Source organism: Erythrolamprus reginae, chromosome Z (assembly GCF_031021105.1).
Source record: "Erythrolamprus reginae isolate rEryReg1 chromosome Z, rEryReg1.hap1, whole genome shotgun sequence".
Taxonomy (NCBI): domain Eukaryota; kingdom Metazoa; phylum Chordata; class Lepidosauria; order Squamata; family Dipsadidae; genus Erythrolamprus; species Erythrolamprus reginae.
Window position 1 is genome coordinate 103240712 of NC_091963.1, and position 27923 is coordinate 103268634.

The 27923-nt window shown below is 39.4% G+C and overlaps 1 protein-coding gene across 3 annotated transcripts; it reads right to left on the bottom strand.

Moving 5' to 3' along the window:
* Positions 1-4564: 4564 nt before the first annotated feature.
* On the bottom strand, positions 4565-27923 carry LOC139154714 (myosin light chain 4). 3 transcript variants are annotated; one of them, XM_070729627.1, is made up of 7 exons: positions 27539-27923; positions 17837-17864; positions 9643-9792; positions 8884-9057; positions 7684-7761; positions 5653-5697; positions 4565-4874 (listed from the first exon to the last, which is right to left on the bottom strand). In XM_070729627.1, exons 1-6 carry the CDS (start codon positions 27659-27661, stop codon positions 5669-5671), a joined length of 582 nt encoding a protein of 193 aa, XP_070585728.1. In that variant the 5' UTR covers positions 27662-27923; the 3' UTR covers positions 4565-4874; positions 5653-5668. The 3 variants fall into 3 exon arrangements, with proteins under 3 accessions (XP_070585728.1, XP_070585729.1, XP_070585730.1); XM_070729628.1 differs by lacking the exon at positions 27539-27923 and adding an exon at positions 27183-27376; XM_070729629.1 differs by lacking the exons at positions 17837-17864; positions 27539-27923 and adding an exon at positions 16649-16726.

Here is a 27923-nt window from a genome sequence, read left to right on the forward strand (position 1 = left end):
ATGATGTTCCAAAGAGTTGGGGATTTCAGCAGAAAAGGCTGTCCTGAATATCATCATTAAGAATTTATTGACTGAGAGTGTTGTGTCTACAGGACAGTTTGATATGGGTAACCGCCCCTATTCCTTGGGGGCGGGAAATACAGAAACGGGATTGGTTGGCTCAGCCTGGCAGCCATCTTGTTGTTATTATCTTTTAGCCTAGTTCCAGTACTGTTGCTTATAACCTTGTTAACAATAAACCACTTTTAACAGTTCCGGCCTACGCTGACTCATTTCCTGGACTGACATAACAGATAGGATTTGCAGCATGCAGCATGTCTCCTCTGCCTGCCCAAGTTGGGCAGTCCTGTCCCACAGGAGTTAGAGGGTTCCTCAAGTGAACGCATGCCCTGCAGAACCTTATATAGATAATAACCAACACCTTGAATTGCACCCAGAAGTATATCAACAACTAGTGCAGCTCAGGAACAACAGTAATATTGGCCACTCCAGGAGCTCCAAAGATTGACTGTGGCATTGCAATCTGCACTAGCTGAACTTCTGAATGCTTTTGAAAGGTAGCCCAATGTAGAGCTCATTGCCCCTGTGAGATAATTGACTGGACTTACTCTTGATCCAGCAAAAGTAGCAACTGATTGCCACCTGCTCTTTGACTCTCTCTCTTTCTCTTTCTCTCCTGCGCTCCTCCTCGTTCACATACTTATCCCAAAATAGTAAAACCTGGGAGTGTTTGAAAGAAATAGCACACCGTTTAGTAGTTATTTATTTATTTTTATTTGCTTTCTAACTTCTAATCTTTTTCCTCCCACTTAGGACTGTATTGTCCTAAGTTTCAACAAGTAACTTGTTGCTTGTATCCTAAGATTTTTATTAATAATGTTTCTTGATTGCTTATTTGACCCCTATGACCATCATTAAGTGTTGTATCACATGATTCTTGACAAATGTATACATGTATTTTTCTTTTACATACACTGAGAGCATATGCCCCAAGACAAATTCCTTGTGTGTCCAATCACATGGCCAATTAAGAATTCTATTCTATTCTATTTTATTTTATTCTATTCTAATTGTATGGATAACCCTAAATGTATTAATGGTTCTTGATTAGAGGGCAACATTACAACTTATTCTTAGAGTATATAAATGAATTTTCTTTTCATTTAATCACTGAACCACAATATTTATTCTGAGACGGGATAACTTGATTTTACATTTCAGTTTATATTTTAAAAGTTCAAGTTTGATCATTGGTAATTTCATGGGCTATTCTCTTATCTTTCTTTGGTCTCCTTTTTCTACTTCATCTTTGGTATGAATGTTTTTTTTAATCCAAGAAATGCCAGCAAAGACTCTCCTTGAATAGCTTGCTATTTTTATTTCTTTTCAAGCACCCCTGCTTTCTAAGACATGCTCTATCCTAGGAGCTAAAGAAGAAAATGCTTCCAAACTTTAAAAGGAAACAGCTGAGATTTGGCTATTGTCCTGGGAGAATTCACTCCTGTTAAGTTTCTATTTATATTGTCCTCCTTCTTCAGTTGTGACAGGAATTTTGAAGGAGAGGGAGACAGCTGATGCCAAGAAAAACCTGTAATAAAAGTATAATGTGCTTTATATGGTCACCTTTCCTTGGAAAGAGCCTATCTGAACAGCAAACTCAACATGGGTTTTGATGAAGGCATAAATAATTGAAGTGGGCCAAATTTATATCAGCAAAGTAGAGGGTAAATCAAATTAATAGTGACTTTATCCTACAGAATTTCTAACAACTGATATTCAGGAAGTATAGTTTCAATTTGAACAAATATCATTATCATACTATATGCCAATTTTATAAAAACGTGTCTGCCAACAGAAATTACTAGTGATTTTAACTTTTATTTAGAATAAATAAATAATTGAAAATCCCCAGTGTCAATTGAAAACTCCTGTAAGGAAAATCATGGATCTTCCAGTATTACCAAAATACAACCTGGAATGTTGCTACTGATGATGGAATGCTATGAATTCATCTTAAGTTGTTTTGTATCCATGGTGCAATCATCTAATATTGGCCTGCTATCAAGGTCTTAGATTAGCATTTTTTCTGTCATAATAGCTGACTGATGCTTCAGGGATGATTCTGCTCAGTTATTTTGCTGCAGTTGGTATTTGGAGATGTGCTGTCTTGCTCCTTGGTAGTAGACTTGTCTTCCATAAATATATTCAATCCCCTTTTAAGTTTGTCCAAATTAGTGGCCATTACATTTTATGATAATAAATTCTTTATACTAACCATGTCTTGTGAAGAAGTCATTTTTATTGTCTGTTCTAAATCCCTTTCCCATCATTTTTGGCCTTAGTATTTTGAAATCCCATCTCTTATTTTATTCACCTGCATCACAGTCCCCTTTCAGTTTTTTCCATGCCAAAAAAATCACAGACATCGAGAATATATTTGAACATTCTTGATGATTTGGGTGGTCTATCATTTATTCAGAAATCAGACAGTTTATGTTCCTTGAGACTTCCTAGATGGATGACATTGTGATTCAGCAATTATTACTGTGAAGTTGCTTAAATATTTTAAATGTCTTCTTTTATTTTCCCAATGTGCTTTAATGATTGGAATTACAGTAATCCCTTTGATCTGAGAAAATCAATCTAATCTCTGGTGCAAGGAATTGTTTAAATTCCTCTGCAGTCTCCATATCCTTTTAGGAATCTATTTTTATCCTTTGTCATCTAGTTCAAATATATTTCAATAAATATTTTTACCATATGCTTTTCAAAGGTTTTGCTTTATTCCTTAAAATTCCTTACTAGTTTACACTTCTTATGCCACAGCGCAGACTCCTTTTTTTATCTTTTCGAGTTTCTTGTATGTTACTAGAACATAATGCTGGTCCCTTCCTGGGTTCCTTCCTTTTATTCATAATTGTGATTTATATGGCCATGTAACTTGCAATAGTAGCCCTGAGCTTACATATGGTTAAAAATTAAACAAAAAAGGAATTAAAAAATGAAATGTAGAAATACTAAATAACCCAGGCCACCCATATCATATTCTCATTCAAATCACTTCATTTCTAGATAAGATCATCCAGGTTCTATCCAAGACTTAGAGGAAAAGCTACATTTGCAGGGCCTTAGTAAAGGCCAAAGATATGACCATCCAAATCACAAACAGAATGCTTTTCCATATGGAATGCTATGGTAGAGAAAGCCTGTTAGGTCCTATTAAGTGACATATTGTTCTTTGCTAGAAGGAACCTGATGCATGCTCATTATGCCAGATTTTGTGGGATGACCAAGAGAAAGTTGGAGATTGGCAATCATACAAAAAGCTCTTTAGCATGAAAGGTTTACAAATGAAAACCAACACTTTAAATTGCATCTGGAAACCTATCTACATTTGACAAAGGCAATTGCCAAAGCCTGTTTTAGCTGGACTTTTGCTGGATTTCCCTGACCAAAACCATTGCCTACCATATGGGCAAGATCCTAGATATTTGTTTTAAAATATTGTAATACCGTATTTTTCGGAGTATAAGACTCACCTTGCTTTGGGGGGGGAATGGGGGGGATCTGCCTACCAGGTATTCATCTGGCTAGTGTCCTTAGTCTGATCAACCAGCACATTCCTTGGTTAGGGCTGAAAAAGCCTTTTTCAGAGGGAGTAGGAGTTCAGGGAGTTCAGAGGGAGTAGGAATGCAAAGACTTAGGGCAGGAAAAACTGCTTCAGAGGGAGTAGGAATAGAAAGAAATGCTATAAGCCAGTAAGATCATTAGCACTGCATTAGTGCTGAAAAAGCCTTTTTCAGAGGAAGTAGGAATGAAAACAAACCTGCAAAGACTTAGGGCTGGAGAAACCCTGCTTCAGAGGGAGTAGGAAGCAGGAAGATCGTTAGCACCTTGTTAGGGCTGGAGGAAAAAAAGTTTTGAAAAAGCTACATTTGGAATATAAGATGCACCCAAATCTTCAGGCTCTTTTAGGAAATAAAAAGGTGCGTCTTATACTCAGAAAAAATATAGCAGTTATTTTTAAATAGAACCTGCTTTAGAGGGATTGTTATTCTAAATAGTAGGATATAAATTGCAATAAATATACACATGTGTATCTTCCTGTTTTTATATTTATGTATTCTGTCATTATTTTTACTTTATTTTTATGCCTGCATTGTGTGAATCATAAATTACCTTGAATGTTTTTTTCTGTTGCAGATGTTTCTGCTGCAGATGTTGAGTAACTATGCTTAGTAGTCATGATATGCAGCAAAATATCTATAGATGGATTATAAATTGCCCTTTCTACAAAAGCCAAATAGTTGCTGCCTTATGTTTTCCTTAGGCTGGTACTTTCCAGATATCTTGGATTACAAGAACTGTCACTATTTATCAAGATGGTCAAGTGTCAGCGCTAAAATCCTACAAGTCTATATAGCATCAATTTGGGGTGAGTGCTTAACACATATAAAGAGGAAAATACATTGAAATATTTGTTACGTTGGCAAACTATTAAATTGCTAATATAAAAATAACTAATTATTAAATGCTAGATTTCCTTTATTTTACATATTTTATTTTTTATTAAATGCATATATAAATATACACTATTTTCCCCTCTGCCCTTTTTCTTCACCAAATAATAATTTGTGCATCTTGCACAAATATTTGTATTCTAATTTAAATATACCAGATGCAACAAAAAGAAGGAAGAAACTATTTTTAAAAAAATTGAAATTGATGCAAAGATGTTCAATGCAGTGGTTTTGTTATTATAATGGGCGGTCCCTTTAATGGGACTTGTGGTAGATTCATCTCCTACAGAATTTTAAGGGGGAAATAGTATGAGGAAATTTCTGCCGAATCACTTTTTTACTCATCTGAAGAATCTAGAAAGAAAGAACAAAATAATTGAATTACTTTTTAGTAATTTTTTTAAAGTTAATTGTGCATAACCTAATCATAATATAGTTAGTTATACATTTTCATTCAATGGAGCTAAGATTGTTTCCAATAATAATAAAATAGTGCAAATGTTATTATTTACAGTTTCAACAACAAAGAACTTTGTTGAACTCAGTATTTTGGAAGAGTCCAGTTTTGCATCTCTTCCACTTCAAAAAGTTACAAAAGGAGTGCAGTTTTGAATTTCACAAATAACTAGATCAATTAAAAACTCAATTAGTACAATCAATTAGTATTTCTATATTTATTTTTTCGCCATGAGGAATTGCCCAAACATTTGTTTCATTTGTGTATGCCACTACTAGTACTGTTCAATTATTTGACTGGAATGTTTATGAAAATGCAAAAAAAGAGCAAAATATATCTATTAAGGAATCCTTATAATTAATCCATGTGTCTTTCTGTCCATTAATCTGTTTATCGCTGAATTGCATTTTTTACTTCTTAATCCTCTTCCTAGTTTTGTCAGTCACCATTATTTTTGCAACATCCTGAAACTTCCATGACATTACTATCTATTTTTCAACCTCCTTTCCCCAACTTCTCATTGCTATTTTGAGACTTGCTAATGTTAAAATATTTAGCATTAGCATCATCTTCCACATCTACTTTCAGGACTAACTAAAGTGATAATATATGCCAGAAATTTTCCTAATCATACAATACAACAATTCAAATAAGAAATATTGAAAAAGGACTCACTTGGAAGATTCTAGCTTCACCCAGACATGATATGCTTGACAAAAGCTGCGGAAAATAAAAACAGGAATTTAGAATTCATTCAGGATAGTCTCTAGATTATCAGAAAAAGGATATTCCAAAGATAAAAAACATTCTGTATATTTAGCCATTATAGTCAGTGCAGAGTTAGTAAATACTAAAATGGCCACTACTTTCCCACATTTCATTCTTGGTCATGTGTGTCTCAGCTTTCTGTAAATTATCCCATTTAAATTACTTTGTTTTAATAATTATTACCCTTTCAAATGTTTCCCAAAGAAAGGTCACAAACACAAGATTTTTACACATACACAGACCACAATTTAATGGTTTTTTCATACATTTCTTGCTGCATTGTATGCTTCTCAGAATATATCTTCGCAATAATTGTGAAGAAAGTTTTGTTGATAGTAACAGCATATACACTTGATAGTGGTTTATAGCATTTACAGCGCATTCTAAGTTTACAGAGTCTGTATATAGCCCTCAACAATCTGAGTCCTTATTTTACCAACCTTGGAAGGATGAAAGGCTGAGTCAACCTTGAGCTGGTCAGGATCGAACCGCTGGCAGAGCTAGCCTGCAATACCACGCCACCATGGCTCTTAGATAGCTATTGAGGTCACTCCCTCCCACCCCCAATTCTGTTATTTGATCACCAAAATGATGCCTGCTGTAAAGATAGTGCAGGTAAGTAACTGAAAAAGAAGTTTTGATCCTAAATTTAAGAATTACTTTTTATAGGAAATTAAATGGCATTCAAATTCTCAGGACATTCCAATTGTACCACTAACAGTCCCTATGTCCTAAACAGAAAGCAGCCAAAGGCAGTGGAACACCTACTCAGTCATATTCATAGAAAGCTAGGTGGTTGCAGTACCAATCTTTATTCTATCAGTATTTATTTATTTGTTTGTTTGTTTCTTTATTTACTTACCTACCTACTTACCTACCTGTTTGTTTATTTATTTATTTATTTATTTATTTATTTATTTATTTGATTTGATTTTATTTGTATGCCGCCCCTCTCCGCAGACTCGGGGTGGCTAACAACAGCAATAAAACAGTATATAACAAAATCCAATACTGTACAATGTTCCCTCGATTTTCGCGGGGAATGCGTTCCAAGACCGCCCGTGAAAGTCGAATTTCCGCGAAGTAGAGATGCGGAAGTAAATACACTATTTTTGGCTATGAACAGTATCACAAGCCTTCCCTCAGCACTTTAAACCCCTAAACTGCAATTTCCCATTTGCTTAGCAACCATTTAGATTATTACCCACCCTGTTTATTTATTAAAGTTTATTAAAAAAAATATTTATTAAAGGCAAACAAAAGTTTGGCAATGACATATGAGATCACTGGGTGGGAAAAACCGTGGTATAGGGAAAAAACCCATGAAGAATTTTTTAATTAATATTTTTGAAAAACCGTGGTATAGACTTTTCGCGAAGTTTGAACCTGCAAAAATCGAGGGAACACTGTACTAAAAACAGTTAAAAGCCCATTATATAAAAACCAATCATACATACAGACATACCGTGCATAAAATTGTAAAGGCCTAGGGGGAGAGAATATCTCAGTTCCCCCATGCCTGGCGGCAGAGGTGGGTTTTAAGCAACTTTCGAAAGGCAAGGAGGGTGGGGGCAATTCTAATCTCTGGGGGGAGTTGGTTCCAGAGGGCCGGGGCCGCCACAGAGAATGCTCTTCCTCTGGGTCCCGCCAAGCGACATTGTTTGGTTGACGGGACCCGGAGAATACCCACTCTGTGGGACCTGACTAGTCGCTGGGATTCGTGCAGCCCAAACATTTCAACATTGTTCCAGTTCTATTTCTTCATGGAGCTGCTGTTTATTGCTGGCTGATTTGTACTCAGATTTCTAAGAAATAAAACAGCAGTAGAAACTTTGCAGCATTCGGCAATTTTAGCAACAGCTCCAGCTATAAACAGTAAATGCAAAGGATCCTTTTTAACAGATTTGTTTAAAAATGGGTTTCATCAACTAACAATACCTTCATAGTTGATGCAGCCATTGGCATCTTCTTGTCCAGCCATCAATTGTTCAACTTCGTTCTCTGTCATTTTTTCTCCTATAAAATAGAAATCAAGTGAGTTTAATTTTGCTTCAGTTCCTATCTCTGAATGCAAGAGAAATAGGAATTACTTAAATAATAAATCTGGTTGTTTGTTTATTTATTTATTTATTTATTTATTTATTTATTATATGTACAGTACTTATAGACTGTCTAACTCCTTTCGGACTCTGGGCAGTGTACAACATAAAAAAATACAAGCATTGATCAATGCCTGGAACCAGCCTCATGTCACCTCCTTACTGGCCGAGACCAGCCAGAAGGGGCACGAGTCCAATAAACAGGTGGAGCTGCTCATGGCTCCTATGGCCTTGTTTACTTCATCGGGTGTCACAGGATAAAACTTGTCCCACACAATAGGACTCAGACTAGCCCGCCACCTCGGTTGAGATTGCACATCTGGAGTCCAGGTCCACCTGAATCTGAGTGACTTTATCCACAAGAAACTGAACAAATTCCTCAGCTCTGTCCTCTAAGGGCTCTTCCCCCTTCTCCATGTTAAGGAGGGAGTGGGTCACCTTAAAGAGGGCAGCTGGGTGTGATTCTGCGGACCTAATAAGAGTGGGAAAATGTGAACATTTTGCCACCTGTATCGCCACTACATAAGTTTTAATAAAGGCTCTTAACAGTGTTAAGCTGATTCAGATTTTCTGGCCCTTCACTATTGCTCCTTTTGGTGTTTTATCTCCCAGAGTTCCTCGGTAAACTAAGGAGCTCTCCTGGATCCACTGCCGCAAAGAAGTCGCATAGGCTCAATCCTATCTAGAGCCTCCAATACAGCCTTATTCCAGGCCTCTATTAAGTAAGATTTAGTTCTGTCTTTCTTAACCTGGCATTCTCCAAATCTATTTGGATTGTAAACCAACGAATGTCTAGCTAACACGGACAAAAGAATTATGGAAGGACCAAGTCAGGGACAACTGATTAAAAAGCATGACTGTCCCGCTGAAAGTGGGATGTCTGGTCACTTTATGTATGGATGATTTGAAAGACAGCAGATAGGTTGGCCAAATGCTAATTATTCTGGAATGTTAAACTTGGCAAAACATAATTTTTGTCACAAATCCTACAGATGCTCTACACCTTTCAACATGCTATGGACTAAATTCCTTCCTGTACCTAAAGTAGCAAGGACATGACGCAGTTCAGCTCCCATGACAGTGCCATTTCCTTCCTTGTCAAAGACACGGAGTCCTTCCACAAAGTCTTCAAAAGTCCCTTGGTCCTTGGATCGGGCAATGTGTTGTAACATTGGGAGGAAGGTCTCAAAATCCAGCATCTTTGTGTTCATTTCTGACAAGGAAGAATGTGCTGATTACGACAAATACCAAAAGTAACAGTTCTGAAACAGCAACAGACAATTCCAATAATTTTCTCAGCCTGCCACCCCCACCTTATTGACCTCTTAGGAATCTGGATAGATCAACCATAGATAATTTAAGGGTAAAGTGTTGGGGGTTTGAGGATGACACTATGGAGTCCGGTAATGAGTTCCATACTTCGACAACCTGGTTACTGAAGCCATATTTTTTACAGTCAAGTTTGAAGCGGTTAATATTAAGTTTAAATCTGTTGTGTGCTCTTGTGTTGTTGTGATTGAAGCTGAAGTAGTCGCCGACAGGCAGGACGTTGCAGCATATGATTTGTGGGCAATACTTAGATCTTGTTTAAGGCGTTTTAGTTCTAGGCTTTCTAGGCCCAGGATTGAAAGTCTTTCCCATGTGTTTCCCATTTCAGCAGTATAGCTTCTCGTAACAACAAACTTGGAAACCGATTCAAGCAGGATAAATTACAGCTCGGAAGTTAGGCAATTGCTTCTGGATCAGTTATTGAACATAGGCAGGAAACATCTGAAGTAGGATATGTCTATATACGTACCTTCTGCCTTTGGTTTCCCTAGCACTTTCAAGACCTCTGCATTGGTTGGGTTCTGTCCCAGGGCTCTCATGACATCTCCACATTGACTGTATGTGATTTTCATTTCTCCAGTTGGAGTCTTGTCAAAGAGCATAAATGCTTCCTTGAACTCTGGGGGGGGGAAAACAAACAGAATTCCATTAGCTCTTTGCATCAGTAGAAAGTTTTGTAGAAATCCTTCCTAACCAACATAGAAACATAGAAGACTGACAGCAGAAAAAGACCTCATGATCCATCTAGTCTGCCCTTATACTATTTTTTGTATTTTATCTTAGGATGGATATATGTTTAGCCCAGGCATGTTTAAATTCAGTTACTGTGGATTTATCTACCACGTCTGCTGGAAGTTTGTTCCAAGGACCTACTACTCTTTCAGTAAAATATTTTCTCATGTTGCTTTTGATCTTTCCCCCAACTAACTTCAGATTGTATCCCCTTGTTCTTGTGTTCACTTTCCTATTAAAAACACTTCCCTCCTGAACCTTATTTAACCCTTTAACATATTTAAATGTTTCGATCATGTCCAGTGTTCCCTCTAATTTTTTGGGTGGGTGGGTGGAAAAGTATAGTGTCTGAGCGGCAGTCCCTTCGGGACTGGGCGGCACAGAAATAATAAATAAATAAACAAACAAACAAACAAACAAATAAAAAACCCACCCTGTTTTGCCTCAGAGAATTTCAGAATAAAATACTGTACTGTGTGTCTATAACAGTGAGCTCATAATAGGGCAACTCTATCAATATCAAAATGCCACTTAAATAGTTGAGCTAGTTTCAAACTAGATTTTGATTTTCTTTCTCTCTTCCTTACTCCCATTCTTTTTCTTTCTCTTTTCCTTCCTCTCTTTTTTCTATCTGTTTCTCTCTCTTCCTCTCTCTCTCCTTCCCTTCTCTCCTTCCCTCTCACTCTTTCCCTCTCGGCTTCTGGGCAGGTTTGGAAAACTCTGAGTTGATGATGATTTTTAAGTGAGCGATTGCTCACTGCTCAGCTTAGAGGGAACTATGATCATGTCCCCCCTTTTCCTTCTGTCCTCCAGACTATACAGATTGAGTTCATTAAGTCTTTCCTGATACGTTTTATGCTTAAGACCTTCCCCCATTCTTGTAGCCCGTCTTTGCACCTGTTCAATTTTATCAATATCTTTTTGTAGGTGAGGTCTCCAGAACTGAGCACAGTATGTGTTCCACCCAAAGTATCCACGCCTTGGGTTGGGTGAACAGTGGGATATTCCTATGGTTTCCAAGAGAGGTCCACATGTGAAATAATAATTAAAAAAACAGAAATGGAGGCCTATTTTTATCTGTATGTGGGAGTTTTGGAGAGGTTCTCTTTATTGGATCTCAAAAGAAAGCCTCACGGCTAGACTACGTAGCAAACAGAAATATTATAAGTCGTCTCTTCTCATGTGAGAAATTTGCAAAGTAGAAAGTGATTGGGGCTGTTGTTCTATGGAGATCGGAATGGCCTCGGCTGCCTGGCCATGCCCATTTCATCCAGGGGCCGGGCCCTCCACCTCAGCTGACTTATCAGGGGGCTGCATGCCTTCCAGACATTGTATCCTGTAGTAGATCAGTGTTTCCCAACCTTGGCAACTTGAAGATATCTGGACTTCAACTCCCAGAATTCCCCAGCCAGTATTCACTGGCTGGGGAATTCTGGGAGTTGAAGTCCAAATATCTTTAAGTTGCCAAGGTTAGGAAACACTGCTGTAGATTCCGTGGCAAGGCAGTTAGCAAGAAAGCAGAGATTCATGGTGGTTCTGAAAGGGAGATATTGGCTAATAATAGAGTACTTCCAAGCACATCCAGAAATCAGGAATTTGTTTCCTTTCCTCTGCCAAACTAAAAATAAAAAATAAAAAAATCCTGCCTGGCCCAACTCTGCACTCAGTTCCTCTGGGATGCTCTGGATTGTGAGGAGAAGCTGGGAGTAAGAGAGGATGAAGAGAAGTTAGCCTCCTCCTTCTCCTCCTCCTGCTCTGGATTGTGAGGAGGAGCTGGGAGTAAGAGAGGATGAAGAGAAGTTATCCTCCTCCTTCTCCTCCTCCTGCTCTGGATTGTGAAGAGGAGCTGGGAGTAAGAGAGGATGAAGAGGAGTTGGCCTCCTCCTCCTCCTCCTCCTCTGGATTGTGAGGAGGAGCTAGGAGTAAGAGAGGATGAAGAGGAGTTGCCTCCTCCTCCTCCTCCTCCTTAAAGGCTGGTAAGGGAAAGGCCCTGCCACTGATTGTCCCTCCCCACAGGCCCCTTTCAGAATGTTGGATGCCTGAGTATATTAAAAGAGAAGCAAATGGTCACAGCTGGAAAATAAAAATAAAATGAAATCCACCCAAAGTATCCAGGCCTTGGGTTGTGTGAACAGTGGGATATGCCCATGGTTTCCAAGAGAGGTCCACATGAAGTTGGGAGTGAGGCGCCCTAGTAACAGAGGTAAGTTCCTCCTGGTTCGGACCAGTTCTCAGAACTGGTTTGGTCAGTGCTGGTCCGTGGGCGTCGCCATCTTAATTTTTTTCCATTTCCTCTGAGCATGCGCAGAAACTGAGTTTCTGGCACTGTGCATGCGTTTGCCATCTTGTTTTCAGCTTTTTTTTCCTGATTTTTTTTTGGCACCGCATATGCACATGTGCGCAAAGCACAGACGCCTATGAAGCGCGGCCATGTTGTGGGAAGGAACCAAACCAGCAGTGAGGTAAGTTAGAACCCACCCCTCCCTAGCAACCATTCCCTGGAGAGAAAAGTCTTTTTATTTATTGTGAACTGTTACTCCTTTTGCCTCACGCATAGTAGTTGTCAGAAGCTGAACTCTATAGACAAAGAGACAAAGGAAGAGCGGCTGGTTTTAATCTCTTGGGGAGGAGTCTTGAGCTTCCCCAACCCTCCTTCCATCGCTCACAAGTACAGTACTTCAACAGAGTCCCCTCAACTGACTTCCCCTCCCCCATTTTCCCCACCCCATCACTAGCTGGAGGGCTGGGCTGGGATTCAGACAGGACCAGGCTAGCTGTGATGTTGCGACTTTCCCCCCACTCACTATGTCAGACTCTGAGCATAGATCAAATCCAAAACATTTTGAAGCAATATTAAATTCTGGAACTAATTCACCATGATATAAATAAACAAAGCTAGATCTGTGATTAGTAATCTTATAAAAGATAACAAGTTTCCAACCCCTAATTTTTGACAATAACATTACAGTAACATTTTTTTTTTAGTTTGGCAGAGGTAAGGAAGAACAATTGGGGTATAGCTAGGTAGACTTTCAGCCAACTCCTCCTCCCATTTAGAAACGGAAAACAAATTCCTGATTTCTGGATGCGGTTTGGAAGCACTGTATTATTTCAGAAGCGCTACAAATCTCCACCTGCCCATCTGCTGCCTTGCCATGAAACTGAAGCGTTCAGCCAAGGGGCTCCTTATAACAGCGTAGAAAGTCTGGAAGGCAGCAGCTTATTTATTATTATTTATTAGATTTGTATGCCGCCCCTCTCCGTAGACTCGGGGCGGCTCACAACAATAATAAAAACAATGTACAACAAATCTAATATTTAAAAATGTCTAAAAAACCTTTATTTAAAAAGCAAGACATGCCCACAAACATACCATGCATAAACTATATAGGCCTGGGGGAGATGTCTCAATTCCCCCCATGCCTGATGGCAGAGGTGGGTTTTAAGGAGTTTACGAAAGGCAAGGAGGGTGGGGGCAATGCTAATCTCTGGGGGGAGCTGGTTCCAGAGGGGCGGGGCTGCCACAGAGAAGGCTCTTCCCCTAGGTCCCGCCAGATGACCTTGTTTAGTCGATGGGACCCAGAGAAGGCCAACTCTGTGGGACCTAACTGGTCGCTGGGATTCGTGCGGCAGAAGGCAGTCCCGGAGATATTCTTGCGGGGACCCACTGAATCGTTCCTTTGGTTTGCTCTGTCTTGTCCTGTCCACCATGTCCAGAGGTGGGTTTGTCACGGTTTGCACCGGTTCAATAGAACTGGTAGCAAACCTCTGGTGATGTCATTGAGCCAGTTCTGTCAGTGCCAGTCTGTGGATGCAGCCATCTACATTTTTTGGGGGGGTGGGAGGGTTGAATTATTATTTGGGGAGATTTTTTTTTAAAAAAATTCTTCTGCACATGCACAGAAGCTGACTTTCTGGCATGTGCAATCTTGGGGGGTTTTTTGGGGTGGTGGTGGATTTTTTAGGTGAATTTTCAGCCCTGTGCCACATGACCACATGGCACGCAATGCATATGCAACCACACAGCCTGAGAGGAAGTGAACTAGCACTAAGTTATAACTCACCCCTGGCCATATCCATTCGTGCTCCCTCGCGCTCTGTATTCACAATGGCCTCAGACCAGATAACAGCACCAGTGGAGATGGAAATGGCAGCGCTGACTAGGCAATGCACAGTGATAGCTCATCACAAGGTTGAAAGCCAGTTCTTCCAGCACACTGTGGGTCAATGTTTGAGCTTAATGCAGCTTCTCATTTTTCCTGATAAGAATAGAAGTGGCAAAGATGTTGGCTGCTGCCCTAATCTTGCTTATAGTGTTGTTGGTGCTGCCACCACCATCTTGCTGTCACTTGCAGCCTGCTGGGAGCTCACACATTGTCACCAATTCACTGCCACTTGCACATACACAAAGCGTAGTGGGTCAGGAAGCAGCACTTCTTGCCAGGGGAAACAATAAGTTGCTCCCTACACACACACCACATTTTCAGTTTTCATTTCAGGAAGGTGGGATGCACAACTAATTGGTTAGGGACAAGTATCCCTTGGCAAATTGAATAGGACAAAGGGGCAACAGGGACTGGTAATGGGGGAGGAGGACTGGCTGAAGGGGCAGAAGAGGGTGACTTTCCATGGTGGATCAGCTATGATGGGGGGGGTCCAAAGGTGGTGAAGGTATAGCCAGGTGACCACAGACAATTGTCCTAGACCTAGATCCTATGGATGCATATTTCATGGCATCGGACCAGAATACCTTCGAGACCGCCTTCTGCCGCATGAATCTCTGCAACCGATTAGGTCCCACAGAGTTGGCCTTCTCTAGGTCCCGTCGACAAAACAATGCCGTCTGGTGGGACCCAGGGGAAGACCCTTTTCTGTGGTGGCCTCGACCCTCTGGAATCAACTCCTCCCGGAGATTAGGACTACCCCCACCCTCCTTGCCTTTTGCAAACTCCTAAAAACCCACCTTTGCCACCAGGCATGGGGAAATTGATTCCCCTTGGCTGCTCCGTTTATGTATGGTTTGTTTGGGTTGTATGATTGTTTTTAAATCAAGGGTTTTTAACCGTTTTGCTTTTTAATCATTGGATTTGTATTTTGTATTGCTGTTGTGAGCTGCTCTGAGTCCTCAGGGAGGGGTGGCATACAAATCTAATAATTTTAATTATTATTATTATTATTATTATTATTATTATTATTATTATTATTATTATGAAATTCAACATTTCAAAGCTCTTGCAAAATAAAGAGGAGGAAAACAGTTAAATATTTTAGCATAAAAATGAATAATGTTCCTCGAATAAGTTGTACAAATAAAGTTGTAATATAAAAGATGTTCCGGACATGTTATTTGTCCAACTTATTAGTTTGGAATAGATTACAGGAAAGGTAGAAAGGTTGGAAAGCTGAGTGACTTTGGGCCAGATCTAGGAAGACCTTAGTGGCAAACTGCTTCTGAAAGAGCTTGCCAAGAAAATGCCAAGGACTTGTCCAGACAGTTTTCAAGAATTGAACACAACTGAACAGAAGGGGAGGGGGGGAGCTTTTAGTTAAACTTCAAAGGAAAATTTCTGATACTAAAAATAGTATAGTCCTGTGATGGCCAATCTATGGCACGCTTGCCACAGGTGGCAGATGGAGCCATATTGGAAGACACGCAAAACATTGCTCTATGTCAGCTCCAACGAATATGTGAGCACTGGCCAGCTGATTTTCAGCCTTGGGGAAGGCAGTTTTACCCTCCGGATGTTTCAGGGAAGGTTGCCTGAAGCCCCAGAGTGCAAAAAAAACCACCCAATGGGCAAACTGGAAGTTCAGAAAACGCACTTCTGGTTTGCCCATTGGGTGGTTTTTGCACTCCGGATGGTTCATGGATTGCTCCAGATTGCAAAAAAACCAGCCCAATGGACAAACTGGAAGTTTATAAAACGTACTTCCAGTTTGTCCGTTGGGCTGTTTTTCTCACTCCGGGGGCTTCAGGAAGCTTCCTTGATCCCTCCAGAGTGCAAAAAACAACACAATGGGCAAACCAGAAGTCTGTTTTTCTGAACTACCTGTTTGTCCATTTGCCCGTTTTTTCACCATCTCAGGTTTCAGTGAGGCTGGTGTGCATGCATGGGGAAGGGGGGGGGGGGATTGTGCACATGTGCAAGGGCAGTGTGTGTGTGCATGTGTGTGCGTGGGGGAAAAGGGGTTTGGGCATTTCCACATATGCTAGGACATCCACACATCCCCTTTTGGCATGCAAACCAAAAAAGGGTCGCCATCGTTGGTATAGAGATATTTAAGCAGAAAAAGGAAGCCAGTGTATTCTACATTGTATATTGAACAGATCAGAATCATGATTTTCAATATTTTTTTCCTATTTTTATACTATTTTACTACTATTCCATTTAATGGACTTATATTTATTGATCTTTTTGTTGTCATCTTAAATCTATTTCTGCTTAGATAATTCTGAAATAAATTATCCTATGTTTTGAATCTACTGTTTTATTTGAAGTTGCAGGAAGTTTACATTCTTTTGAGTAGCCTTCTGAACACAAAAAAAGTAATTTAACTGAAACCTATTTACTGGTAATAGTATATTCAATGTAGATTCAGAAGTACACTCCACTAAATTTAGAAGGAATTATTAATTTAAATCCCATTGATTTTAAACAGTATATTCATAGCATAATTATCTGGATCCTATAAACTGGATACCATCTGAAATGTTCAAGTTTAGTTTCAGCCCAGAACGTTACCTTCAGGGATGGATATTATTTCTGGAAAAATCTGAATTATGTTATTTTTGTAAGTGATAGTTTTTAGCTTCTTAACTTGCTGCATTATCCTCTCTTTATCCTTTAATTCTGCAAGCTGAATAAGAACAGTTCTGCCGCATTGGTTTGCGTTTGATTTCTCCCTTTTCTGCGGTAATCGGTAAGCTTTTTCCACCACAATGGTAGGGCTTCCTAGTTTCACAATACGTGGCAACCATTTTTCCACGAAGGCTGCCAAATTGTGGCCCTCTTCTTTCTCAGGCAAGCCATGGACCCTGAGAGTACGAAGTTGCATTGATTTCTTGATCTGTTTCATGTGGCAACTGAGGTGTTTATTTAGTCTAGCTGAGCCATCCAAATCTTGTCTGTATGCTTGGTCATGCCCAATTATAGAGCTGGTTGCTGCTATTGACTGGGCCAGGCTGTGAATTTGCTCTTGCAGCATATCCATCCGTGAATTCAAGGCTGAAATTTTACCATCAAAATCCTTCACTATTTCTGAGACGTGGTCTACTTTTTTCTGGATCTCCATCATCGCCTTTTTCATGATTGTATCTCTACCATTGAAATATTGCAAGATGTCACCCTGATTTCAGACAAGTGGAAGCCCAAGAATCTTAAGCTTTACAGAAATCCTTGAGCCCCAGCAATAGTTGGGTTGGCTTGTTAATAGGTCATCAATGGCATCACAATGGCTAATAATACATCAAAGGATTTATAAACTGGATTGAACTTCAGGACTGAAGTTCAGACCTGCCATGGCAGTTTTTCTAGCCAATAATGTAGGGTACATTATTAGAGAATGTAGGGTACCCAAAAATTCCATTTTAGGTCCAATACTAATAATCATAAATGATTTAGATAAGGGAATAGAAAGGGAACTCATCAAATTTGCAGATGACACTAAACTGGCAGGAATAGCCAAAACCCAGAAAATAGGCTCAAAATCAAGATTGATCTTGACAGACTTGAACATTGTGTTCTATTTAACAAATCAAATTTGGCATAGAGAAAAGTAAGGTTTTACACTTAGGCAAGAAAAGAAAAATACACAGGTCAGTGGTGGGTTGCTACCAGTTTGACCCGGTACAGTGAACCAGTCCCTAAAATATGGGAGGGGGAAGTAGCATAAATATGAATACAATGGTTTTAAAATAAACCATTACTTACCTTCAATCTGATCGGCATTGAATTCAATCTAAGGGAGAGAAAGGGAAAGGTTATTATTTGCTATTCCCCTTTTACACCATGACTCAATTTGAGTCAATCCATTTCTTAGCATCTACTAGCATATTAAGGTTAGCAATAAATAGACTGAAAGACCAAATGAGGGACAGATCGTCTTGGAGAAAATCTACAAAGTCACTAAGAATTGTCACTGACATGATAGCACATACTGTATTTTTCACATTATAAGACACACTGGACTACAAGATGCATATTAACTTTATAGGAGGAAAACAAGAAAAAAAATCTGCGTCTGCCTCCCAGCATCCATCCGGTATTCATCTGGCTAGCATCCTTGCAGCAAACAGCCTAGTCAGCTTCAGCATGTTATTGCAGCCCCAACCTGTGGCTCATCAGGGCTCCACTCCGTTGTGCCCACCACCGGTCAACTGAGCTGAGCTGCTGCTGCTGGTAGGGACTACTGGAGCCTTTGCTACTGAGCTGCTGATTGGCAGTTGGATCTTCTCCTGGAATACCGCTGATCAGCAGTTTAGGCGCGGTGATCGTCTCCACCATTTATTGCTACTGCCGTTCACTGCTGCTGATTGCTGCCCCTAATTGCCACCACTATTTGGCAGCAGCAGTAGTGAATGGCAGTGGTGAACAGCAATGGTGAAAGGCAGCGGCAAACAATGCCGATCCCCGACACCTAGAACAGTTAATCGGTGGTATTCAGGAGACTGATAAACCACCAAACATTATCATTATTTTGTAGAAAGTTTAATCTCAAGAGAGGTGAAATAGACACCTCTGTTACACATTTAAATTAGTATTAGTATTAAATTTAAATTTAAAATTACGCATTTTTATTAATATAGAAATACTTGTCAACTGATGAGAGAAGATAAAAGTTCAGAAGAAGAAATCTGTTGCAAGAGATAGTGATTAGGACACTGAAAATCTGGACAGAAAAATTCCATCTTCTGTAGAATATAATCTATTCTTTGTTTTCAACAATCATGTGTGAGTATATGCACCCAATTTTGTAAGAAATCATAAGGTCTTCAAAAACACCAAAAAAATTGCCAAGATGTGGGACTCACAAATACCACAACGAAAGCTCAAGAGAATGTTGATTTGGGGTGAAAGATGGAAAATTAGATTAAGAGCAGAAATAGACTGTAGTATCTTGAAAGAGAATGGAGGAATGCAAAGGAGCACTCTGCCATTGCAAGTTTTTTTCTTGCAGTCCCACTATTAAAACATCTCTTTATTTTCTGATAGGAAAATGTACCATATTTTTCAGAGTATAAGACACACCAGACTATAAGATACACCTTAGGTTTGGGGGAGGACAACATGGAAAAAAGGCCTCTGCCTCCCAGCAATTTGCTAAACAGCAAATAGCAAGCAGCATAGATGATATACACTGGTTGCTGTGTATTTTTCTGTATGTTTGCCTGACCCATAGAAATAGCAAAGAATTAGAGAATGTACATTAAGGCAGTATCCCAGAAAGTTTTCTTAAATGTAATCACACTAATTCCTCGCAGTTATTTAAATAGATGTACTGCCTTATCTTAATACTAAAACAGGCCACTGTTACATTTCAGATTATATGTTTACATATCTTTAATATTGATACGGCTTTCTGAAAGTATTCTGTGCTATGTAAGAGAAGATACAATAGCACTGGGCCTTTTCATATCAGCATTTATTTTAAAAAGCTTATTCTTTGTTAAGTTAATAATAAAGCAGTCTTTAAGTCTAATAATTTGAATATTCTATAGGCATTTATAGTTATTCACTTACCTCCTTGCAGCAAAAAAACAAACAGCCAGTTTCAGCTTAGTGTGATCTCTCCAGCAATTTGCCTCCATGCAGCTTTAGTTTCACTTTCATTTTAGCCTGTGGGCTTGCCAGCAACTTCAATCAGCTGAGTATCTGAGGCAGATAATCAGTGGCTTGTGCTAAGCAGGCTCTGCTGCTGTTTGTTGCAAGGAGGTAAATAAGACATACCCAAGTTTTCGCCCTCTTTTGGGGGGGTTAAAAAGGTACATCTTATACTCTGAAAAATACAGTAATCAGGTTGTCACTGTGAGTGGAGAAATATGTAGAAGTATATTAGTTTCATATTGTTTCTGTACATTTCTATATCAGTTTTTAAAAGTCCTATTCTTTTTCATGAACATTTCTCATTTTTGTATGTTCCTTTCTTAGAATATACTTTTTTTGCAAATGGTTTTTCTTTCATATTATTTGTAAGATTATTTCCTTCAGTTATTCCAGTTATGTTTCTTATTTTTTTATTCCTGCAATGTAAATTGGGCTGTGAAATAGCAACTGGTTCAGGACCAATGAGTGAATATTCAATACAAAATTGAACTGGATTTCCATGCTCCCATTTCAGTCCTTATTAGTGTTGGGCAAACCCATTGGAGTTCGGGTTCGGCGGGTTCAGACGAACTTGACGGTGGAGTTCGGGTAGGTTTGTTGAACCTGAACCCAAACCCCAACACCTCTGGCCCAGCGGGAGGCAAAGCGCTGGAGGGGGGGGGGTGTCAGGCTTGATCAAATGGGCGATGGCCAGAGCCGCCGAAAATCCATGCCCCTTGTTCTTTCTCATTTTGGATGCTCCCAGCCATCACCCGCTTGATAGAGCCTGACACCTCCCCCCCCAGCGCTTCGCCTCCCGCCAGGCAAGAGGACTCGGGAGGCAGGTTCTGCCGGCTGGCTATTCAGGATCCTGGCCAGTGTCTGAAATCTGCGGGAAGCTCCTGGATTTGGGATTAGCCCTCAAAGCCACCACCGCCAGCCCCAGATAACCTCAGCAGTGGTGGCTACGTTAAAAGAAGACAAAAACGAACTGATCATGGGGAATGAATGTGGCGTCTCCAGCTTGATCCATCTCACAGAAGAAGGTGAAAATCAAGCTGGGGGCGCCCCATTCATTCCCCGTTCATTTTTGTCTTCTTTTACCGTAGCCACCACCACTGAGGTTATCTGAGGCTGGCGGTGGCGACTTTGAGGGCTAATCCCAAATCCAGAAGCTCCCCGTAGATTTCAGACACTTACACTTTTGTCCAGCTTCACCTTCTTCTGCAAGATGATCTTCTGGATTCGTTTGCTGAAGCTCGTGCTGCCCACAGCTCAATTCCATCTCTTGCCCTCCTCCCGTAAGTAGCATAACTGCCCAGCGCCGGGTCTTGCAGTCCCGAGGGGACTGGCTAAGCCCATGGCTGTCGCAGCAGTGGCTGACTAAATCGCTCTTTAAATATTGTGAGTCAGAGCCCTCCCTGCCTCCCCCTCCCACCCACCGCCCGCTTGAAGCTGCCAGCCAAGATCCTGAATAGCCGACCGGCAGAACCTGCCTCCCCACCCCTCTGGTCCGGCGTGAGGTGAAGTGCTGAGGGGAGGTCAGGCTCTGGGTTTGGAGTCGCCCCCCCTGCCCCTCCCAAGCTGAGTTGGCGGCTTGAGCCTCAGAGCCCTCCCCGCCTCCCCCTCCCCCCATCACAGTGTTCGAGCGAACGCCGAACCTGAACACGGCCTTTTAAAAAAGTCCGGGTTTGGGGTCAGTATCCTGAACACCGCAAAGTTCTGCACGGACCCGAACTATGCAAGTTCGGTTCACCCAACACTAGTCCTTATCCATTATGCAGTTATGGTGCCTTTGTCTGCATAGAATTACACTTTGCAAGCAACATGTACAAACCCTTAAATCTGTGCTTTGAATTCTAAAAAAGTATCTACAAAATATTCTAAATGGCAAAAATTTCAATAATTTTGGCTTAATTATAGATTAGTGTTGATTGTGCAAATTTATTAAAAATGTAATTAAATTCATAGCAAGCCCTAATAATAGGAACCGAGATAAATTGGCAAAAATGGACTGAATTCACACACGCACACACACACAATGTGACTTACAATGTGACTTTAGTGTAATAAGTGATCCAAGGCAATTTATTATGATTTACAAGTTTATGTATCCGTATCTGTGTTTGTGTTTATATATACTGTATTTCTTAACATAAGTCATCTTTCCGTAGACAAAGCTCAAATCTTTTCCATTCTGTTCTCAGGCTATTAATAATTCAACAGCAAGAGCTATCTTACAAGAATGTGCCACTATCAAAGGAGAGGAATGCAAAAAGTTTTTTCCTTTGCCTGCATGATAACCACTGCTTTGAGTGCCTGTGGAAAGCATATGATAACAAAAAACACATGACCTACTGCATGTGTTAGAAAGTTCAGTGTGTTTCCTTGTTATTAAGAGTAGCTTCTCTGACACTTAAATATTAAGAGGAAATATAATGGTCAAACAAAGGAAAAAAAGTTGACACATTCCTCATAAGCTTTTTCTGTTATTTGATCATTTTTGGAAAGTGGATCCAGAACTAAAGAGATTCTTTAGGCTACTTTACGATAATGTACCTCTCCTTTTATACATTCAGTATTATAATGCCAAGTTGAAAAGTGAAAAATTGGCTTATTATGTACTGATTTAGATAAATGGTGCATTTGGGTACTGTAGAGAAATGGGCTGAGAATAACAAAATTTTAAATTTTAAATGTCATTTCATTTTTATATGAAATTTAAAATTTAAGAGAGACAAATGCAAAATTTTTCATTTAAGAAACAAAGTATGCATGTAAGCTAGAGGATTTGATAATAGTATTGTGATAAAGATCTTGGAATACCAATCAATTATAAACATATGGTTAGGAAAGAGGCAAATGCTCTTTTAAGCTGTGTCAACAGAAATATAAATTCCAAATCATCTTCATATTCTATGCTGATTAGCCCAGAGCTTGGTTAAGTTCAGTTTTGGACAATGCTCCTTAAGCAGTTTCCAGTCTCTTATAAAGTTGTCTAATCCATTATTTCTAATCAAAGCAGGGTTGAGATACAAGTTAAGCAGCCATCTGTCTGGAATGCTTTAGATTACCCTACTGAGGAAGCTAAGAGTTTGGCCTAAGGGCCCTTCCTTTTGCATAACTTTATGGTTCTGCACAGCTTCAGTAAAACCATTTGGTTTTTGGGGAATTTTTGGCAACCACATTGACTATTTTATACTTTGTTGGTTTGGTTTGGTTTGGTTTGGTTTGGTTTGGTTTGGTTTGGTTTGGTTTGGTTTGGTGTGGTGTGGTGTGGTTTGGTTTAGTTAGTTAGACCTGAATGAACTCACAGATGCTGTAACATCTTATGTCAGCTTCTGTGAAGACTTATGTGTACCGATCAGGAACTTGCGAATATACAGCCACAACAAATCTTGGTTCACAGCTAAACTTAAGCAACTGTGTCATTCCAAAGAGGGTGTCTATAGAAAAAGTGATAAAATGCTGTACAATCGGGCCAGAAATGTACTAACAAGGGAAATCAGAGCAGCAAAAAGAAGCTACTCTGAAAAGCTGAGGAATCAGTTCTCCACAAATGAACCAGCAAACGTGGAAAACTCTTTAAAATATCACTAGTTATCATAAACCACCTTCCCAGGCTGAAGAAAATCAGCAACTGGGAGATGACCTGAATGTGTTTTACTACAAGTTTGAAAGGAAACTACGGCCACCTGTCTCTACAACTCCCATCTCAGACACATCAACAACAGCCAAGCCTCCTACAACTGATCCCATACCATTGGGTTCACAATCCTAATGATAACAGAAAAGGAAGTGCAAGACCTATTTCACAGACAACAGCCAGGAAAAACTCCATGCCAAGACAAGATAACTCCTTCTTGCTTAAAGGTCTGTGCTGACCAATTGGCTCCCATCTTCGCACTCCGCAGTCTGCATTGGTTGCCGATCAATTTCTGGTCACAATTCAAAGTGTTGGTTATGACCTATAAAGCCCTTCATGGCATCGGACAAGAATATCTCCGTGACCGCCTTCTGCCGCACGAATCCCAGCGACCGATTAGGTCCCACAGAGTTGGCCTTCTCCGGGTCCCGTCGACTAAGCAATGTCGCTTGGCGGGACTCAGGAGAAGAGCCTTCTCTGTGGCGGCCCCGACCCTCTGGAACCAGCTCCCCCCAGATATTAGAGTTGTCCCCACCCTCCTTGCCTTTCGCAAGCTCCTTAAAACCCACCTCTGTCGTCAGGCATGGGGGAATTGAAATTTCCCTTACCCCTAGGCTTATAGAATTTATACATGGTATGCTTGTATGTATGAGTGGTTCTTTAAATTGGGGTTTTTAGATTGTTTTTAATATTAGATTTGTTTACATTGTCTTTTTATATTGTTGTTAGCCGCCCTGAGTCTTCGGAGAGGGGCGGCATACAAACAAACAAACAAATAAATAAATAAATCTTCATCGAATCTTCAATAAATCGCTAGAGATGTGCTGTTTCTTCTTCCTTTAAATGCTCTACTATCATCCCAGTGCCGAAGAAGCCCATCATCAAGGAACTGAACAATACAGACCAATTGCTCTAATAACTGTAGTTATGAAAACCTATGAAAGGCTAGTGATGTCCCACTTGTAAACCATCAAGGATCCACTGTTAGACCCCTCCTGCAATCTGCATACCGAGTAAACAGATCAAGAGATGATGCTGTTAATGTGGCTCTGCACTACAACCTACAACATCTTGAATCTCCAAAATCCTCTTTGTACACTTTAGTTCAGCATTCAGTGCTATCATTCCAGACACTCTTCTAACTAAGCTGAACCAGCTAGAGGTATCTGAACACACTTGTTAGTGGATCATAAGCTTCCTAACAAACAGAAAGAAGCAGGTGAAGCTAAGCAGAATCACATCAGATACTTACACAATTGCACAGGGAGGCCGCAAGGCTCTATGCTCTCTCTCTACTTCTCTCTTTATACCAATGACTGCATCTTTAATGATCCATCTGTTAAACTACTGAAGTTTCCAGATGATGCAACAATGATTGTTCTCATTCAAGACAATGATGAAAACGGCATACAGACCGGAGGTTAAACAACTACCGTAGCCTCATGGTGCAACTGGAACAATCTGGAACTGAATACACAACCGTAAAAATGGTGATAGACTTAGGAGAAACCCACCCATACTTCCACCTCTTATAATATTAGACAGTCTAGTATCAACAATAAGTTAATAGAGTAGACCTTCAAATTTCTAGGTTCTATCATATCACAAGATCTAAAATGAACAGCTAGCATCAAAATCATCATCAAAAAAGCACAACAAAGAATGCTGTTTCTGCACCAATTCAGGAAGCTCAAACTGCCCAAGGAGCTGCTGATACAGTTCTACAGAGGAATTATTGTTAGCCGCCCTAAGTCCTATTGGAATGGGCGACATATAAATGAATGAATGAATGAATGAATGAATGAATGAATGAATGAATGAATGAATGAATATTGAGTCTGGCATCTGCACATCTATACTTCAAAGGATAATCAGAACTGCAGAAAAAACAATTTCTGCCGCCCTGCTTCACATTGAGGACCTGTATACTGCACAAATTTTTAAAAAAGGGTTGTGAAAATATTTACAGACACCTCACATCCTGGACATAAATTGTTTCAATTCCTACCCTCAAACCAACACTACAGAACACTGCACACCAGAACAACTAGACTGAAGAACATTTCCCCCCCCCCCCCGAATGCCATCGCTCTGCTAAACAAATAATTCTCTCAACACTATCAAACTATTTACTAAGTTTGCACTACTATCATTCTCCTCACCCATCTCCTTCCATTAATATGTATATGACTGTAACTTTGCTGCTTGTATCCTTACGATTTATATTGACTGGTTCCTAATATGATTTGATTGCTTATTTGTACCTGGACTATGATTAAGTATTGTACCTTATGATTCTTGATGAACTTTTCTTTTATGTACACACTTGGCTGATAAAAAATTCTCTTTTCTCTTCTCCTCTCCTATCCTCTCTTCCCTCCCCTTCCATTCCATTCTATTCTATTCTTTTAGCATATGGCATATCATATCTGGACTAGGAATATAAATTAACTAAAGAAGTCGTGATGCAGCTTGTTTAGTTTGAGTTTATAGTAAATCCAGTCCCTGGGATCTGTGCAACTCCAATCAATTGTGGTTTATTGGATTAATAATTATTAAATGTACTATTGCATGATATATGAACCTAGTTATTATGTTCAACAATAAAACAAGTAGATCCAAAAGGATATGTTCTTTCTTTAAAAAAAAGAACTTAAAAAAAATAGGTGTCTTCCTATTTTTATATTTTGTCATGTATTTTTCCTTAGCTGAATTTACGTATCATCTGAAAGTCTGAAACCATGCCATAAATTATGATGATATTATTTTCTAATGTGCCTCCGGTATCATGAGCTCAATATGACTATATACACATGTTGAAAACTATATGTTCGATGTTACTTTCTGCCCATTCCTTTACAAATATTATCAAAGGGAGTTTCTACCTGGAAAATAAAAAAGGATCCTATAACGATTAAGAAAAAAATTAGAAAATGTCCATCATTTGACACCATTACTCCTGCTGTATTTTCTATGTGAAAATTCATAGAGAAAATAGATAATGATGTAATTAGACAGAATAGATAGATAGAATTCTTTATTGGCCAAGTGTGATTGGACACACAAGGAATTTGTCTTGGTGCATATGCTCTCAGTGTATGTAAAAGAAAAGATACATTTGTCAAGAATCATGAGATACAACACTTAATGATTATAGGGGTCAATATGTTACAACCTAACATATCAAAACAGAACAAGCTTTGGAAAATGTATTGTACACTAATGATATCTTCTTCTTCTTCAGAATAGTACAATATCACAGAAGGGATCTATACCAAACTTTCAAAAATCCAGATTTTTAACTTTGGGAAACTTTTGAAAGTCTTTTAAGCTAGATGTAGACGATTTCTTAAAATACTGTAATTGAAAACAACATTAAAATGGGACAGATATTTATTTCATGAACATTTATTCCATTTTCAACATGGGTTTTAAACAAGAAAGAAAATATGTAGAATGTATCCAAGCATAATTACAACAGCAGAAAATAATAAAATAAATGAATGAATAAACAAACAAACAAATAAATAAAGGGATTTTTCAACATCTTCGGGGGCAAGAAAATGAACATATACATTATAATATTTGTATTTGATGAAAAAGCGTTACAAACAATGGTTCTACAATTAATTTCAAATTAAATACAAATATTATCAAAACTTTCAACACCTATTAAGCACCAGAAACATTAAAAGTTACAATTAACTCAAGCTACTTAGTTTCTGCAAAATATATTTACATTCATTGAGCAGAAGCTGATTTCCAAAATAACAATTCGTTGCAGAACACATTATTTAATTTTAAAAAGTAATTAATATTTAATATTACCTGAAGCTGAATAAGGAAGGAATGGGAGCATGATGGAAAAAAAAATCACAGTAGCCAAATGATAAATTTGGAGTAAAACATGGCTTCTTCCACTATTTAAATTCACTAGCTTGGGTAACTCTTTGTGCCATCTTTTAATGTATCAATGGCAGAATTGTATTCCCTGCTCCTTCTTCCAAGGAAGATAATGAATAGCTATGCTTCTCAACCTAATGCCCTTTCAGAAGTGCTTGAGCCTGCTATCCACAATCTTTTCTAAGATTGTTATCTGGAAATTATAGGAGTTATTATCAGACATATCTGAGGACAGCCGATTGGCTGAGGCTGGATCAGGCAAAACTGAAGCTCCTACTTACGGTCACACTTTTGGGATCAAAGGCAGGTTCTTTAGGTGGTTCTGGAGCTGGAGCTGGGGCTGGGGCTGGAGCCGCAGCTGCTTTGGGGGCTTCTTTCTTGGGTTCAGGCTTTTTAGGAGGCATGAGTCTGGATTTCTTGCCAAAGTGCTTGGTTGAAAAAAAACCTTAAAGGCTTCAAGGGAACAAAAGGCAATACTTGCATCCAGGGCTTATATACTCAGCTGTGGGTCTCATACCGGAGGGGTGGGTAAATTGCAAAGACAACTGTTTACTATAAAAGGAAGGGGCTCCAAAAAAGTAGCTTGTCTCTCAATCAACAATTGTCCTTTGTCATCCACAAGGGCCTGGCTTGGCTCCATGTCCTATGATAGAAAATGCAGTCTGC